This window comes from Alexandromys fortis, unplaced genomic scaffold, assembly GCF_014885135.2.
Source record: "Alexandromys fortis isolate MF-2015 unplaced genomic scaffold, M_Fortis_MF-2015_v1.1 scaffold_225, whole genome shotgun sequence".
In the NCBI taxonomy this organism is placed as follows: domain Eukaryota; kingdom Metazoa; phylum Chordata; class Mammalia; order Rodentia; family Cricetidae; genus Alexandromys; species Alexandromys fortis.
In genome coordinates this window covers 229,903-248,386 of record NW_026068119.1, presented here as the reverse complement: position 1 = coordinate 248,386, position 18,484 = coordinate 229,903, and the positions used below count along the sequence as shown (strand labels likewise).

Genomic DNA, 18,484 nt, shown 5'->3' with positions numbered 1-18,484 from the left:
CAGAAGAGGGCACCAGACCCCATTACAGATGGTTGTGAGCCACCATGTGGTTGCTGGGAATCAAACTCAGGACCTTTGGAAGAGCAGGCAATGCTCTTAACCACTGAGCCATCTCTCCAGCCCCCTATGGAAAAGATCTTGTCTACACTTTTGTCCATGCCCTCACACTCAGCGTGAGGTTAAATGTAAAGGAGGGTAGATTAATTAATCTGGCAGAGGAAATTTCAAGCATCCCAGCATTCAGTCTGTGGTTGTTTTTTTTTTTTTTTAAGCCTAATTTAATGTAATCAGAGTAAGAAGGAAGAGAGGCCTGGTGAGATGGTTCACCAGGTAAAGGCATTTGCCTTCAGGCATGATGACTTCCTTTGATCTCCAGGACCCACATTGTGAAAGGAGAGAACTAACGCTCACATTTGTCTTCTGGTCTCCACATATTGTGTGTGTGCATAAACACACACACACAAATGTAATTTTAAACGTTTTTAAAAGAAGACTTGCAGTTTTATCCAGAGAAGATGTGCTATAATGTTCCAGGCAAGAGGACGTTGCTGAAGTGGTAGTGCTACCTCAAAAGGGCAACCATTACCCTGATACTATAGGAACGATGTCTGGACAGAATCTCAGAAATGAGCAAGGCCACAGCCACCACAGTTCAGGGATGCATAAATACTAATTGCTTTTAAAGACTTTCTAGGCAGAGTCTTTTGAGGGGACAGCTCTAGGATGTCCTGCTTGTCCTACTCATTCACCCAGGAAGAAACCCAGAAGTCACTGCAGCCGAGGTTCAAGTGAGTCCAGATGTAGCTCAAACTAGTGGAAGGCCTTGGCATCTCCCATGTAGTGATTCTGCAGAGGTTCAGAATGCAAGAGTTGCAGAGTTGTGGATGTTTCCACCTAGATTTTAAAGGAAAGTCTGGGGAGCCAGGAGATAGATGTGTGGTTGTGTCAGGATCCCTCTAGGCAGTGCACACACCTGTGAGTGTGAGGCTGAAGCTACCGGAGAGATTGCAGGAAGTTACAGATTCTCACACTATGTAACTCCTGCTGAAGAAAACTGTAGGAAATAGGAAATCCAGCGCGCGCGCGCGCGCGCGCGCGAGAGAGAGAGAGAGAGAGAGAGAGAGAGAGAGAGAGAGAGAGAGGGCTGCTAAGGCCTTTGTAGCTCTTATCACATCACCACATGGCTCAGATGCTATTGGACACGGAGTCACAAGTTTTTCATTTTCTGTTTTGCTTTGGTTCAATCTGCACTCACTATGCTTCCTTCCATTCCTGCCTTTTTGAATGGGAATATTGACTCTGTGCCATTGTATGTTAAAATAATTGTTGTTTGAACTTTTAGGGACTCAATACTAAGTGCAAATGAGACTTTGAACTTAGACTTTTGGAACAGTTAAGACATGGAGGAATCTTAGGAGTGGACAGTTTGAGGGGCAGGGATGATCAAATGGTTGATCTCCACTTTTATGCTGTTGGGTGGTGGTACAACCTTTAACATGGGGGCATTTTGGAAAATTTTAGGTCATTGGGGGATCTTCATTGCCCTTGAAGAGATTTGTGGTACTATGGTCTCTTCCTCTTCCTTGTTCTTTTCCTAGCCTTTTGCTTCACCATATTCTCCTTGCCATGGTGGTTCATCCTGTCACAGCTCCATAGGCAGTGGGGACAACTGACCATGGACTGAACTTTTAAAATTATAATTCTAAATAAATCTTCTGTGAGTTGATTTCTCTCCTTTTTTGGTGGTGGTTGGAGGAGAGGGCCTCCCTATGTTGCTCATGTTGGCCTCAAACTCCTAGATTCAAGATATCTTCCTGACTCATGATCTGATGCAGCTAGAACAAGTATTCTGACACAGTGCATACCCCAAAGGGTTGACAATGTGTGTGTGTTCAAACTAGTACCTGTGCTTGAATGATAAGAGCCCAAATGTAGAGAGAATCTGGGTGTCTGACAATAGACGAATGGCTGAACCAAATGTGGTGTCATCCATACAATGGAAGGTTGCTCAGCTTTCAAATGGGAGTGGAGTTCTGATAAAGAAACTTTGAGGACATTATGAACTATGATAGAAGCTAGACACAAAAGGTACAAAGTACAGAATTCCACTTTTATAAAGTCTCTGGGATAGGTGAAACCACAAGTACAGGCCAGAAGTTTTCCGAGGTAGAGAGGGGGCAGGAATATCTCCTTAGTGGGGCCTAGTGTTTCTTTTGAAGGTAATGGAGCTCTTTTGGAGTTCCATAGTGGTGATAATGATGTAGGATTCCCATCTGTATGCTGTGAATGTTTTTTTCTTGCCATTGGTTAATAAAAAAGCTGCCTTCAGCCAATGGCTTAACAGAGTAAAGCCAGGTGAGAAATTCAAACAGGGATATAGAAAGTAGGTGGAGTCAAGGAGATGCCATGTAGTCACTGAAGGACACAGATGCCAGAACTTTACCAGTAGGCCTCAACCTTGTTGTAAAATATAAAATAGAAACAGGTTAATTTAAGATGTAAGAGCTAGCTAGAAATATACTTAAGCTATTGGCCAAACAGTATTGCAATTAATATAGTTTCTGTGTGATTATTTCAGGTCTGGGTGTCTGGGAACAAATGAACAGCCTCCGCCTACAGGTGATGACTGAAAACATTAGGAGTATACTTAATGCTACTGAACTGTATACTTTAAAGTGGTTAACATGGTCAATATTGTGTTAGATCTATTTATCATAAGAATAAAACAAGAAATTTTGTACCCTTTTAGCTTTCAGCCACCCAGCCCCTGTCTCCTTCCTGTTACCCACTTACTTTTTGAGCAGGATCTCTGAGGCTCCCTTGCTGAAGAGGCGGAAGCCACCATCAGGCATGCGGATAACTGTGCTCATGGACTTGCGGACTGAGTTGAAGGTGTATACTTTGTAAAGCTTATCTTCTGGAATCTGCTCCCGTACAGGTTGGAAGTCTCGTTTCAGGTCCAGGACAAAGCCCAACAGAGCACACTCTGTTTTGTTGCCCACTTGGCGTGGGAGAGCGCCTTCCTTCTCTGGAGGCTGTAGGAAAGGACAGTCAGCTTGGCATCAGGGCCCAGAGCACCCTCTGTTCCATCTCCAAAGCAATCTCCATTTGGCTTTGATCATCATGTAGCTAGGAGGCAGAGGCGTGGAACAGAGTAAGGCCACCCTTGTTGACTACACAGGCCATGACTTGACTGCAAAGTGGCCCTTTATAGGTAGGTTTTCCATCATTTAGCATGCTTTGAAAGGACTTCTAGAACAACCTATCTCACTCAATATCAAGAGCACTATGTAATGCCAAGGACAGGAGAACAGGGACAAAGGCAACCAGCACCCTAAAGGTTCCTCTTGAAAGTCTGTAGTTTTTCTTGTTTTGTTGAGATGGGGTCTGTCACTAACCTGTAGCCCCTGATATCTGCCTGTCTCTGCCTCCCCAGTGCTGGAAGTACAAGCAGACTTCTGACTAGCTTTTTTTAAAAAATAGGTTCTGGTAAGTGAATTCAAGTCTTCATGCTTGTAAGGCAAGCAATTTACTGACTGGTATATCTCCTTAACCTTGTTTTTTGCATTTCTGTTGTGGAATACTCTTTTTGTACACTATAAAGATGTGTGACTCTGATTGATTTAATAAGAAAACTGAATGGCCAATAGTTAGGCAGGATTTCTGGGCAGAGAGGATACTGGGAAGAAGAAGGCAGAGATGCCAGGGATGCAGAACAAGCAGGATGGGCACTACAGAGAAGGGGTAATAAAGCCATGAGTCAGAAAGTAAATTAATAGAAATGGGTTAATTTAAGTTGTAAGAGATAGTTAGAAACAGGCTTAAGCTATCAGCTGAGCTTTCATAATTAATAATGAATCTTCATGCCATTATTGGGGAGCCAATGGTCCTGATGAAAAAGTCCATCTGTTCTCCCCTGTTCTGTGTTTCTTTTTATAGTATGATGGGGCAAACCATTTTGGGCAAACTTCATGTACACTAGGCAAATTCTTTACCAATACCACTTAGTTACTTTCTCAGCACCCCAAGATTTATAAGTAAGCCCAGTGAGTCTCTTCAAGGAAGCTCATGCCATGCACCAGTCCTGCCCCCTTCTCTCATCTGCCCTCCTAGCCTTGCTTACTAGTATTTTGGTGGTATAGGCACTGTTGATGGAGATGGCATGAACCAGAAGGTCAAGGATCTTGGGGGTCAGGGCGCTGGGAGCTGGAATCTCTTTGTAGTGGGTGTCTCCTAGGTAGGACTGGACCACGGTCATGCGGTTGGTGGTAAGTGTGCCTGTCTTGTCAGAACAGATGGCTGTGGCATTGCCCATGGTCTCACAGGCATCCAGGTGGCGTACCAGGTTGTTGTCCTTCATCATTTTCTGTAAAGAGCAAAGATGGAGTGTGAGGGGGTACTTAGTTGTTTACTTACAAGGATAAAGGCAATGCGAGTGATACTAACAGCCCATTTGGTGACCTTGGTCATCTCTGGGATGGGTGGCAATCAAACTGAGAGAGTAAGATGCAAGGGTTGTCATCAGATGGGGAACAGTGAGCTTCCAAGAAGCTACTCTCTGTATGAATGACTTGGACGCTTTCTGCCGGAGCTCCCTCGTCAATGGGCTCCTACATCTGTGCTCCTCCACACTCCCTGGTTCTTCTTTACTCTCCAACTGCTTCTCAGTGGCCCCAAGCCTTTTCTGAGGCTCTGCCTCTCTGTCTCTGTCTCTACAAGCAGCACTAGTTCTTTTTTGTCTTGGCTCCTCTGAATCTCCCTGTGAGGTCTCTCTCAACATCAGCTTCTTTTCTAGCTCCCTTCACTGTGTCCAAGGGATGGGTGGTCACAGTGGGACTGTCTGTTAGGATGTATTATCGAAGTCCATCTCGGCCAGTATCCTTCCTTCCTTTAGCATCCCTAGCCTTCTTTAGTCCCCACTACACCTAAGGTGCTTTGATGCCATCCCACTCTAGTTTTGGGGTCTGTGGGATGGAATTAGTTGTAAGTAGTAGTAGTATTACCTTGACAGAGTAAGCCAAGGAGATAGTGACAGCAAGAGGCAGGCCCTCAGGGACAGCCACAACCAGCACAGTGACTCCGATAATGAAGAACTTCACAAAGTACTGCACATAGACAGGTGTGCACTCTGCCAGCCACACCCGGCCATCCACGACGAAGGTCTCAATCACAAAGTAGAGGACCAGGATGATGACAGTGATGGCAGACATCACCAACCCTGTCCAGCCATGATGGAGAGGGGCCACAAGAGGTAAGAGGAGAGAAGGAAGAAAAGTTCAGGGCAAGGTAGCCATGGCTGGCCTGAGTCCAGTCAGGGCCGTTGTAAGGGCTTGATGGATTTGGGGTATCTTTTAGGATAAACAGCTTGAAGGATGACTCCATGGAATGAGAGGTCCTAGGGTAGCCTTTGCTCTAGTTCCCCAGGACAGTGTGGGGTAAAGAACAGAAAGCTAAGGGTATGAAAGGTACATCTGTGAGGTACTAGCCACCCTCATATTTTGGGGCTCTGGCCAGCAGGCTCTCGGTAAAGTTGGATACCTGTTGACTATGATGTGGCCAGAAACCTTGAATCAGGGGATTTGCTAGGTAATACATGAGCGTGTGACTTAGGCCTTATTGGGGTGGAGGGTGCTAAGCCAGACCTTGGCAGTCATGGTTGGCTCTGGCCTGCACCTCTGGCCCAACAGTTATATGACATTCTTCTGGAATACTATCCATTTCTCTGTACGCGAGCTTTCCTAGGGCCAGGACAATATTCTGTCCTTTGCACTCACGGCATCTGGAAGTCATATTCCTTCCAGGAGCCCAGTGTCCCCCAGGCTCCTGGCATGCCATCTCTGGCTTGAACATACCTGCTTTCCCAATCTGCACAGCGAGTTTTGTGAGCTTTCCTTGCAGAACTGACTTCTCCTTCTTGGGTACGTTGGCTTTCTTCTTTTCTCGCTCCTCCATTTCCCCACCCTCAGCACTCTTCAGGGGCTGCATTTCCATGGCAACAGCCCCATCCTGCTTCTTAGCTGTACATAGAGGAAACCCTTGGCTGAAGTTAGGGCCTATCAAGGATAAAGGGACTATAGAGGGTTATCACAAGGAAAGACATGTCTCATCATATGGGATTCAATGGAGCACTTTTAACTTCAAGTTTTGCAAAGGGAATCTGTAGGCTTCTGTTGCATCCTAAGGCCAGGCCCTCCTGGAGTAGGCAGGCAGTTGCAGCATTGTCCTAGGTGGGACAGAGAGATGGTTCTTTTATGGGAAGGATGGACAGACACTAGCATAGGGAACTTGTGACAGACAAGGTGGTCAGTCCAGTAATGTCCCAAAGCTCAATACCTGAAAGAAGTCCCGTGGTTGGTCCAAGGAATGTTCTGGAACCAAAATCTGACTCATTTGCCCACAGATATCCAAGCCACTTCTACTTTCCCCTCAAGATCACTAAGGGGCCCTAGTGTATGCTCCTCTTAGCCTAGACAACCCTGCCCAGCTCGCCTCCTCTGTGGGCAAACCTGTTCTGTTCCTCCTGATATTTCCCTACCTCCCTCTTAGATCACGTGGCTCCACTCCACCTTTACAGGCCCCTTAGTTTTCATTCTTGCTGCCTTTGTGGTGGTGACATGGATTCCTCATCTCTCTTTGTCAAGTTTTACACAGTCCTTGGGCTCGATACTCTCCAGCTACATTGCCAAAAATAACCATGTCCACTCCACCTGCTTCCTCCACTCTTCCTAAGGAAGGGGCTGCCTGACCTAGCAGTTGTAGGGGTGTCCCCCATTTTGTTTTTGTCTTTGTCTTCTTCCTTCCTTCCTTCCTTCCTTCCTTCCTTCCTTCCTTCCTTCCTTCCTTCCTTCCTTCCTTCCTTTTTTAGTTTTTCTAGACAGAGTTTCTCTGTGTAGCAGTTCTGGCTGTCCTGGAACTAGCTCTGTAGAGCAGAGATCTGCCTGCTTCTGTCTCCCGAGTGTTGGGACTAAAGGTGTGCGCCACCACCACCGCCACCGCCACCCAGCTAAAGGTGACCATGGCTATCATAGCACAACTCTACACTGTTTTGTTTTCTTTTTCTTTTTTTGAGACAAGGTTTCTCTGTAGCTTTGGAGCCTGTCTTGGAACTCACTTTGTAGACCAGGCTGGCTTTAAACTCACAGAGATCTACCTGTCTCAGCCTCTCAAGTGCTGGATTTTAGGTGTGCACCGCCACCACCCGGCTTCAGCTTGTCTTCCTCTTATTCTGCATCCCTTCACCTCACCTGGCAGTTCGAGACTACTTACCATAGCTCTTTCCTCCTAGCAGCCTTCAGGACATGCCAGACCCTGCCTAGCTGGGTCACTCTAGCCTTGAGTCCCTACCTTCTTTTATCCCACCAAGCAAGGGCCAGAGCCAGATGCCTCCTAGTCCACAAAGCCCTAGCAATCTCAATTATCTTCCAGGCTTTGGCTAACTCCTCTTACCTGGGAAACTCATAGGACTGTCACCTAGGGATTTTGACAAGTTACCCTCTCTATATCTCGGTTTCCTTATCTGGCCAAAGTGGTCTCAGGTGTCCATGGGGAATTCTCATACATGGACAAGTTCAAGCAAGGCTGGTGGCCTTGGCACTGACCAGTCGTTTTCCAGGTGGCTCATCTAGGCTCCATGGAAGCAGTGTCTGGTAGAAACTGGAGCATCCTCCAAGAGTATCCCCTTCACTGCCAAGCCAGGATGGGACTTTGGGGCCCACTCACCTGTCTTTAGGTGCTGTTTCTTCCTTGGCAGTAGGTGGTCCCTCCCCATTCCCCCCTCTCTCCCTCCTCCCCACAAGCTCCTCAGCAGCCCTGAGCCATGCACGCACATTACCTCTGGTTTGGCTACTGTCCATCGCCCCATCCTGCTGCTTGCCTACAATGGAAGAGGAATGACAGACACGGAGAGACTTGAGAACACCCATGTGGTCATGACATACACAGAAGCACAGGAGAGTAGGAAGAACTTGGGCACATATAGCAGTTTGTAGCTCCATGGGGTAGAGGAAGAAAAGGAAAGGCCTGATTGCTGCTAGCCATGACCTTGCCTAAGGATGGGCTTTCTTGATGTCCTATACTTTCCAGAAGCAATCTGTCAGTACCTCCCAGAACATGTTAACTGCATATACTCTGGGCTTCCTGGGCCAAGCTCCTACCCACAATCTGGGGTCCCAAGAATGAGAGAGACATCTTCAACCATAAGCAGATCATATATTGGACCCTCTTTGCCCAGGGCCCCTGTGTGGGTTAGGGGTAGTTCAGAGGTGAAAGAGACTTATTTGTTTGCGTGTGTGTGTGTGTTCATGCATGTGTGAGTGCATGTGTGTGCCTATGTCTCTTTTATTTGTGTGTGTGTCCATGACAATGGAGGCCAGGAAAGGACATTTGGGGCCTCTGGAGCTGGAGTTGCAGGGGGTTGTGAACTTCCCAATACTGGTGCTAGGAAGCAAAGTGAACATGACTAGAAGAGGTAGCCTGGAGTAAAGCAGAGCACAGGAGGGGAGGGAGGGACTCAGGAAGAAAAGGGCATATAGGAGTCATGAGAAGAGACAGCAATAGAATGTAAGGGTGGCAGGTTGACAGGGAACAGCTTCAGAGCATGCCCAGTGGGTTGACAGAACCACAGGAGTAAGATGAGGGCACTGGCCAAGATAGATGCTATTCCTCAGAGCCCCTCGGGGTACTTCTCCAGGAAGCTGGCCCACTCCAGTTCCCTAAGTCTCACAGCCAAGCAGTGTTGGAGAAGTGCACGCAGCTTGTCTTGGAGGGTCTGGATGAAGAAGATCAAGTTCAATGAGGAGGGAGTGGCCTAGGCCCAAGCTGTGAAGACTATCTAAGAGATAGAACAGGAGGCCAGGAGCTTGGAAAGGAGCCACCAGGATCACCAGGAAAGTGCAGGTGATAGCAGCTCAAGGGAGAGACCATTGGCTTCAAGGGGAGGGAGTGGATTTCCTAAAGGGATTTATGTGGAAGGTGTGTCCTGTCAACCTAACAGAACCAAGAAGACACTAGGTAAGGTCATCATGCCTGGGGACTCAAACTAACCTATCATTTGTCTGTGTATTCCTGGAGCACACATTAAAGTTGTGGGATAACACTGGGAGGGGCTCAGTGGAGATTGGGGACTTGGTGCAGGTGGCAGAAGACCTGGCCTGTCAACATCAGGGAGGTGCCCATACAGGGAGGCACAGGACCAGGCTGCCAGGGAATAAGGATAATAGAAGCTTCTCAGTGATTGTAGCCCTGACAGTCATGTCTCCAGGGACAGGGGACCTCAAGAAGTAGCCTAAGGCCAGGACTATTAACTTGTCCTTCCTCATGCTGGTCTGTCCCTGTATAGTCTGTGGCTCCAGGTCCTCTAAGACGGGCGGGCATGCATCTGGAAGTATCTGCTCCATAGTCACCTGGGGCTGTGGAAAAGAACCAAGGGCAGACTGCTCACCAGAGCTAGGGTGTGTGCCTGAGTCACAGAGGAGCAGGGCCTGACAAGGGGAAGCTCTGTAACTCCATGGTTTTGAGTGCCATGGCTGGAAGGGACGGTATAGTAGCTTTCGGCCAGGGATCCCAGGGTCATAAGGAAGCTGGACTCTCCAAAATCTTCTGTTTCTATCCATTGCTATCCTCAGAGACAGGGCTACCACTTGTTAAAGAGCCTACCTTGCCCACCCCATCTGGCATCCCCTGGCTCTGGCTGTCATTTTGAGACCTATCCCTATCTGCTCAGAAGACTTCCACTTTGGATTTTGTGAGCACCCCCGAATCTTCCCATGGAAGTTGAGTACTTTGAGGGTGAGCTTGAAGATCCCAGCAGTATCTTTCAAAGTTGAGATAAGAGGTCACATTTCTGTGAGCACACTTTACCCCAGGGACAGATGTACCAAAGCCATCATAGAATAGCCATCTAAGGAAAGCTGCCCCCTACACAAGGATTATTGACCTGCTGACTCTTCGGAAAAATACCAGAAGGATCCTCAAGAAGAATTAGTAGAAGGTGGTGGCTTCCCACCCATCTCCCTGGAGCCAGGATTGGCCAGCAGGGAGATGAAGAAGCAAGGACATTAACATAGAAGGAAGCGGTCTCATCATCTCTGGACACTGGAATCATGGCAGCCTTACCTTTCTTGTCTTTCTTCTCCTCCTCCTCTCCACCAGCTCCAAGCAATGTAAAGATGATGCCTGTCTGGGAGTTCACGCCAACAGCTGTTACCACCATTCTTCCAGAACCTTCCATGACATGAGTGCCTGGCACAGAAACATAGAGGAACTAAGACAACCTGGTAGGACACGCTCATCACCCATAGGCTGGCTCTTAGGGTTTCCCTGAGGCAGGTACTTCTCTTGCAGAAGTCACTGCAGCTGTTGACCCCTCCATCTAGACTGCAGCTTGCTGTAGTGGGAATGAGCCAAAGTACCACAGACTGGCGGGTCTTTGTCAGAAGCACAGTCTGAGCCATTACAGGGCCCACCAGGGGACCTCTGGTTTTTCTGTTCAGTTTCATATTACATTTCCCATTAAGATAAGTGTGCTGAATTTGAACCTTCTAGAAAAGGAACAAAACATACATGGGGTCATCTTCAGAGTCTATATGTAGATGGAACACACTATTGACCCCAGAAAGCCCTCCCCTTGGGATGTCCCATTCATGATATCAAAGGCCCTCTTGAACAGTGGAGTATCATTTCTTTGTCCTGTGGCTGGAGCCACACCACCAGGCCTCCAGTGACCTGCTCTGGCATGGCAGTGGGTAGCATTCTCAGAAGGGCTATTCAGGGAGATCTTAGTTAAGGCAAGTCCACCAGGATGGCTTTTCTGGGGATGCTAGGGCCAGGTTTTCAAGCAACCTTACCTGGGCTGTCTGAGAAGATAACCCTTACCTGAGAGCAGCATAGGGTCTTTGTCTGCTGACTTGCGCACATGGTCCGACTCGCCGGTCAGGGAGCTCTCATCAATCTTGAGGTCATTGCCTTGGATTAGCACACCATCGGCAGGCAGAAGGTCTCCTATAAGCCAGCCCAGGCCAGAACTGAAGGCTATGGATCCATGGGACCTCCCTACCCTTTCCTCTTCCTGCCTTTCCCAGGGGAGGTCCTATCATCTGGGAGAGGTCTGGGGGTCTCTCTTCTTTCTGCCTCCTCTTGTGTGTGTGTGTGGGGGGGGAATCATCCACATCTAACCATGTTGTCCAGCCCTCAAAGAACAGGGACAACACTTGTATCCTATAGTAGTAGAAGAATACCTCTCCAGAGGCTGAGGCTAGCTTGCTTCCTATGGGTACTGTTGTATCTCAAATTTCTTTTCTGCCCCTAATCACACCCCACATGCTCCAATCCCAGGCCCCTGTAGGGGGAAACACACAGACTACTGGGGAGACAGTCTAAGCTGGGGAGGTTCCTCTGGCTCACCCTTCTCAGAAATGGCATTCGGGCATTCTTGGCAGGGTAGGAGAAGATGGGTACACTTACCGTATTTGACCTGGGCAATGTCCCCCACCACCAGTGCTGCCACGGGGACCTGGAGGAGCTGTCCATTTCGGATGACAGTGAACTTCTGCTCCTGCTCAATACGGCTCTGAAGACCTCGGAACTGCTTTTCCTTACTCCAGTCATTGAAGGCCGTGACCAGCACCACACAGATGACAGAGAGTAGGATGGCAGCCCCTTCAATCCAGCCAGCCTCAGCCTCTCCCTCGTCCTCTGCCCCACCAGATACATTCCCACAGGCTGTGACCAAGGACGGAGGAGAACATGAAGGAGATGTAAAGTCATGGAAACCAAGCGCTGGGACCCCCCCTTTCTAGCCCAGAGCCTCGCCCCTTACCTTCACTTTCCTCTCCAGGTGGTGCATAGAAGGAAAGGCCCAGGGAGACAATGGCAGCCACCTCCAGGATGATGAGAGTCACGTCCTGCAGGGCTTCCCATACCAACTGCAGGAAGGTCTTGGGCTGCTTGGGAGGGATGAAGTTCTGCCCATAGATCTGCCTGCGTTTCTCTAAGTCATTGGTGTTGTCTGCCAGGCCTACACAGTGTGCCGGGAAAATGACAGAAGCACAGAAGATGGCACAGGCTAGCCCTTGGTACCATAAGCATCTCTGACTAAGCTGCTGCTGCAGCAGCAAGAGTGCCCCTTGTGGCTCTCTAGCTAAAGTCTGTCTCTCTGGAACTCCGGAGTGGATGCTTAGAGAACGCAGAGTGGTACAGGCCAAGTGCTACAAGCCTTTCTGCAGGCACAGGACTAAGCACAGGGGACCAAGCACAGCCCTCATAGTGAGTACCCAGCCTGAGGAAGAGATGGTAACCCAGGAAAAGGGGCTATTTATATCCTGATGCACTTATAAGACAGCAGGTCTAGGGAAGGAGGTCTTAGGCCTGTAGATGTCTCAATTGCTGAAACACTAGCCTACACTCTGCACCTTTCATGTCTGCTGTCATTTCCGTGTCAAAGTTATCTTTGAGGGATGCTTGCAGGGAAGCGCTAACACCCAACAAAGGAAAGGACAGCAAGGACTCAGGAGGATGCTATGTGGTCAAGGGTAGCTGAGATAGGAGCAGAACAGAGCACCCAGGGGCTCCTTGGGTTGAGGGTGGGTAGAGAGGTGAATCAATATCTAAGTGGCTTCAGTGGATTTGTGGGGAGGTTACCAATTAAGGGGATCCAGGTAATATTAGCCTAGTTTCACCCAAGTGCCAAAGAATTGGCCAGGGCCCTCTCTAGAGGGATCGGACAAAGTTATCTGTCTCCTAACACTTAGACTCCATGTCTCCTTGAGAGTGCTGGTCACTAGGCCCTACACATGCATGAAAGATGGGACTGTGTTTGAGACTCTGGCACCTTGAAAGTGAGGCAGCCTTTGGACCTTGGCCACCCTACCCTATGGCCTACCTTTTCCAAAGACATGCAGGGCTACCCAGCCTGATCTGCAAAGGGGGCAAGGCACAGGGGAACCAGGGACATGAGTTAAGGACTTCAATCACTGTAGGGTCCAGGGGCAGAGAAGTCCTTAACTCATGGCTCCAGGACCCTGGAGGTAACCTCCATGTAGATCTCAGACAAGTGAGAAATTGCCACAGCCTTACCCTTAGCTGGCAATCTTCTCTGCAGGCTGATCCAGCCCCTCCTTAGGTTCACCCAGGCCTCCAGTGCTACACCCCAAAGGGACCAGCTCTACACTGACACCTAGCATATGGGTGGTAGGTTGAAGTTCCCACCAGAGTCATTGACATGGCTTCTACCACCTGCTGAAGGAGCTGAGTGGTGATCAAAAGAGCCATCTGGTCCATGGAGCATGCGTAGCAGGCGGAGTTTAGGAAAGCAATAAGACTCAGTCCCCGATCGCTCATCAATGAGGAAGCACTGACAATGGGCCTTCTCAGAGGAGCAGGGTGGAGCTTGAATGAAGTAGAAGGACTGACAAGAACAAAAGTTGTAAGCAGCACAGCCTTGGCACGTCCATAGCATCCAGCCACAGTGTCCTTCCCACCCAGAAGGGCTGCAGCTGTCCCTGCCTTTCTCTCCCTGCCCTCATTGAGCCTGAGCTGGGCTGGCATCTCAGATTTCTACTAGGGCCAAAGACCTCTTTCTGAAGTCCCACAGCTTTCCTAGTAAGGTGTTAGGAAGAAAGGCTAGGCCTCCTCAGCTTGCTCCCTACCCCCACCACAGCTTTCCCAGTAGGGTATCTGGGAGACCTCAGTCTTTTCCCCAGATTGAGCCTTTTCGCCTTCAACTGCAGAAGCTATGAAAGACTCAACATTACAAGGGATGCACCAGAACTCTAAGCTCCTAGACACTTAGGGTCTACACTGCCCTTGGCCTGGAGCCCCCAGAGAGGGGGAAGTGATCCATTTTAGCTTCTAGAAAGCCTGAGACCCATGGCACCATGTGACTCTGCTTCCTGATTGTCCTGCTTCACATGTCCAGACTGTTCCCAAAGCCAATGAGGCTCTTAGTCCCTTTCCCACAGAAACTCACTCCTTCCCCTCCTCTGCCTTGTCCTTGGATTGCCCTTGCTACTGCAGCAATTCCCCTCCCCTCCTCTGCCCAAGACTAGCACTTGCCTTCAGATTGAGCCTTGACCTTTCTGTAGGGTTGGGGGTCCCAACAGCTGTCACAACTGCCATGGTACCATTGCTTATGAGTGTGGTAGAGAAGGCAGCTGTGGTCCTTCTGGTTTCAAACATGTGCCCACCTAGCAGGCCCAAGACATGGGGACAGAGGCTGGGCGGTTGGCATGGACACAGATGGGCTGTTTGCCCAGAGCAGAGGCCAGATGCCATCAGAATTGGATTAGGACCACATTGTGTCAGCTCTCAGCTCATCTGCCCCCTCCTTCTTTTGACTGTCAGTGGAGAGCAGATAAGACAGGGGCAGGGTGCAGAGCCCCCTAACTAGCCTACCAGGAGGTTCCTGACCAGCAGGCAGACCCTTTTTCAGGATGGGTTCTAGAATCCTTCTGAATCTCTGCAGAGGTAATAACTGCCAAAGTCACCTCCACCAACATGCCACATACCTACCTGGCCTGCTTTTCCTCTGTCAAACCCTTTCTGGGGCCCAGAGGATTGGCATGGGGCCGGAAGTACAGTTAAGTCTGCCCCTTCCATTAAGAAGGCCTGCTGAGGAGCCTGCCTGCTCCAGGCTTGCTGCGCTGAGGAAATGGGGGAGTGAGGATCACCTGCTCCTGGCCCCAGACAGCTGGGCCCTAGGAGCTAGGGGGAAGGGCTGGTCCCTGGGCTGCCATGGGGACATAGGGTCTCAGAGGCCTGTCAGGGACTGAGCCACCCACCTGGGCACCTGCTCTTCTACATGCCCACCACATTTATAGGCATCAGACAAGCCTTGGAGCTCTGTGGCAGAATCGGGCAGGTTCCCAGGGGCCTTGACATTTTAAATATTTAACAAGGCCTGACAGGCAGAGGGAAGAGCTGCCAGCCAAAGCCCATCTGCTTCCTTTGATCTGGGAGAGGCCAGAGCCCTTGTAGCTAAATGACCCTCTACCCCAGCCTTCTCAGAGGCCCCAGTCCTCAGGGGGGTGGGTGGGCAAGGAGGAGGACGGAAAGAGAGCCTTTGGCATGAAGCCCAGCCATCTGTCCTGGCAGAACAGTGCTTCAGGCTGGAGTATGTGTGTGTGGTGGGCAGGCTGAATAGGTTATCCATGGATGGAGCAGCTCTGCAACTCTACAGTTAAGGAAGATCCAGATGGCCCCGGGAGGCCACCTTGCCTGGAGTTCTTAACCTGGCCCTTGGGCATGCCTTCTCCCATCTCTAATACTTCCTTGGGCCCATGCACCACTTCCTATGGATACATAATGCTTTCTTCAATCCACCTAGGGCAAGGCTAGAGTAAGAGCATCTGGTGTGTATCCTAGAGGCTCCGAATGGGGGCAAGGGCAGAACAAGGAGGCTTGAGGTGCTGAGCATGAGTGTTGCAACCAAAGGACTGATTTAGAAACAAGAATGGGCAAGGCCTGGTAATAGGAGGGACAGAGGAGCCAGGGAGCTGGAAGAACCCAGGTGGTGGCTAGGACTTGCAGGACTGGGTGGGCCAAAATGCCACCACTGAGATGGGTGACTGATAAAATCAATTAGCAGTGTCTGCGAAGCAGGCCTGGCATCAGGTTGGGAAAGCTCCCACAATCCTGCCAGGCCAGTGTCAGATGAACCAGAAAGGGTTCCAACTCTTGAAATCTGGGGCTAGATTTGGCTCTTTGGTGACCCTAGTCTCACAGCAGACCCAGGCGTCAGGTAGTTGAAAACCTAAGAGGACAGTTACAGAGTATCCGCTCTAGATACTCTAGAGGACTCTCACCACGTTTCTTCTCCGGAAGCCCGCCGGTGTGGTCCTGGCAGTGCCTCAGACTTGCACCTCACTGGGACAGCCTGCGGCTGCTGTCACTATTTACATGTGTGCTCATCTACGCTCATATGCGCTTATGACCAAAGGCCAGTTTCATGTGTCTTCTCGGTTGCTTTCCCCCTAACAGAAGCCATGGCTTCCTCCTTCTTCGGTAGGAGACAGTTGACACTGCTGTTTCTTGAAAAGAATCCAGGGTTTCCATTTGAACCCTCCACCTTTCGCGGTTCTCATCTGCCCTTCCTTCTCTTTTTTCTTGTGGGGTGGGAGGAGGCTCAACTCACACCCTCAGAATTTAGTACCCCTGCGCAAAGCACCTTCCAGTCAAGACAAAGTGACTGAGCAGAAGGCAACAGTCAGGGGCTGGCTTTCCTCCAAGGTCAACTTGAGCCATTCAAGGCAGTCAGAGCAGCAGCACAGCGCTTCAACTGTCTTCCAGGCGTAAGGCAGACCCCGAGTTCCTAGGATAGCCCTTTCCCTCCCCAAACCCGATGAACTTACCCTCAGTAGGTGAGGTCTTCAGCCTCCTGCACAGCCCACTGACATCTCCGTAGGCTTCCTGAATCTTCTGCAGTGCCTCGGCACCTCGGAGTTCCATGAGGTTGCGCAGTTCTGCTAGTGTGCACCCAAAGCCACCCACATGGGGCATTTCCCGCTGTTGCTGGGGTTTGGGGTGGAACTCGATGGAACTGTTTGCCATGTCCCCCATCCTGTCTGGCAGGCCTTCTCACAGGTGTAGCTTTGACTCAGTCGCAGTTAGGGACAGTTGGCCACCTAAGATCCCAGTGCTGAGGTGAGGCAAGGTGGTGGTGGGAAAGAGGCTAAATGTGAACACCTGAGGAGAACAAGGCAAGAAGAGGTCAAGGGACTGGTTCAGACAAAATGGACGCTTCTTCCCATCTTCATTCAGTGTACTCTGTGACTCACAAATGCTAGATTGATCCTCTAGACCAGTCCCCATTGTCCTGCCTATTGTGAGCATCCAGAGCTAGAGGGTTTGTTAGGTGGGAAAGAGAGTAGTGGGGCCCTTCTGCCACCAGCACCAGCCAGCTCTCACTGCCTCTCTAAACCATTTGGAAACCTACTTGAAGTAAGGCAATTTGGGGTCATAGGTAGCTACTCTTGCTTCATATGCACAAGAGATCAGGGCCCATCACCACTTCTTGCTTGACCCTCCCGCCTACTTCTTGCCTAGTGCCACTTGCCCAGTGCCACTGCCATGATCTAAGTCCCCGGAAGTCCTCAGTGGCTCAGGCTTGGACTGAGCCATGGAAAGGAGCAGCTGCACTCCTTGTCAAGGTTGAGTGGGCAGGGTGTTTCCGCAACCCTTGGGGTTCCTGGGCATAGGAGGAGGAGAGGAGGCCCAGTGGAGAGCAGAAAAAGGGGTGAGGGAGGGAAGGAGGTAAAGAGAAATTGACAGGTAAAAGAGAGTAAGGATAAGAGGAATCAAAGTGGAAGTGACCAGGACAGGGCACACAGGAGAAAGTTCAAAGCAACCACAGGTCACTAGTGACTCTGCTGACACTCTGCTCCCTAGTGTATTGCTACCACACCCCAATAAAGGAGCTAAGGTTTGCCTTTCTGAAAACATCTGGCTGGGTGTGGTGGTTCACACCTTTACTCCTAGCCACTTGGGAGGCAGAGGCAGGTGAATCTCTATGAGTTCGAGGCCAGCCTGGTCTACACAGCAAGTTTCAGGACAGCCAGAGCTGTTACACAGAGAAACCCTGTCTCAACATGAAAAAAAAAACAAAAAAAAAACAAAAAACAAAACAAACAAAGCCATCCAGACCCCCAGCAGGTCATAGCACTTTCCCCTTCTGCAGGGCTTCCTCAGGCTCTTACCTCCTTACCTTACCAAGAAACGGCTGCCCCTGTAGCAGCCTTCCTGGGGTCTGGCTAGGCCCTATTGGACTTGCCCTCCTCCTGCAGGGCCACGTGCCAAACTTGCCATATTGGTTCCCCTAGAACTGAGTTATTCTCAGGGCACAGGGCTTTGGCCTTTGCATCAGTAAACAACCATCCTGGCAACATGCTTGGCTGGACTAGACCTCTCACCTTGGGCAAAAAAAATCCTGGCTCAGAACAATCCTCTCAAAAATCAGAGCTCAGATATTCATCTAGGTTTCTGATCTAGAAGCACCCAGGGCAAAAATAACCCAGAGCCTAGAAGAAAGGCAAAAAGGCTCTCATGCAGCTAAAATAGAGGTGGTTAAGTCCATGGCCCTCACTGTCAGGAGGGTCCAGTGGGTTACAACCTTTGAGCCCTGTCGGGTGCCATGAACTGAGAATATGTCACATCTAGAAGAAGAGCACAGGCATGGGGGGGGCGACCAATGAAGCATTGCCATACATGCTCCAAATATGGAGACTTCAGTTCTCAAGAAAAAGTATATGTGCCTATTCGCAAGGTCTGAGGGGCACTTAGAAAATGTTTGTCCTAATTGGTCACCATTTCACAATTTGGGCATCCAAATAGTAACTGTTCTATCACTTTCTACATGGATCAGCTTTCACTTCTGGAAGATGTGGGATGAAAATGGCAAATGCAAGATGACTTCCCCATCTTCTCTCAATCCTGTGCACCTCTCCCACTAGTTTTTTCAGTTGGTTATTATATATATATATATGTATATATACAT

The 18,484-nt window shown here is 49.7% G+C and overlaps 1 protein-coding gene across 6 annotated transcripts in view; it reads right to left on the bottom strand.

The window, feature by feature from the left end:
- Atp2b3 (ATPase plasma membrane Ca2+ transporting 3) overlaps positions 1 to 18,484 on the bottom strand; it is a 71,220-nt gene that overhangs the window by 33,914 nt on the left and 18,822 nt on the right. For 5 of the 6 annotated variants that reach the window (XM_050125047.1, XM_050125045.1, XM_050125044.1 and 2 more), the window contains exons 3-12: positions 16,344 to 16,677; positions 11,816 to 12,013; positions 11,461 to 11,718; positions 10,873 to 10,998; positions 10,114 to 10,239; positions 7,832 to 7,873; positions 5,853 to 6,017; positions 5,004 to 5,218; positions 4,124 to 4,366; positions 2,794 to 3,035 (exon numbers count right to left, since the gene is read on the bottom strand). In XM_050125047.1, the coding sequence (XP_049981004.1) occupies positions 2,794 to 3,035; positions 4,124 to 4,366; positions 5,004 to 5,218; positions 5,853 to 6,017; positions 7,832 to 7,873; positions 10,114 to 10,239; positions 10,873 to 10,998; positions 11,461 to 11,718; positions 11,816 to 12,013; positions 16,344 to 16,551 (1,823 nt within the window). In that variant the 5' untranslated portion in view covers positions 16,552 to 16,677. The remainder of the gene's footprint in view (positions 1 to 2,793; positions 3,036 to 4,123; positions 4,367 to 5,003; positions 5,219 to 5,852; positions 6,018 to 7,831; positions 7,874 to 10,113; positions 10,240 to 10,872; positions 10,999 to 11,460; positions 11,719 to 11,815; positions 12,014 to 16,343; positions 16,678 to 18,484) is intronic. The other variant, XM_050125042.1, reaches the window with a different exon arrangement.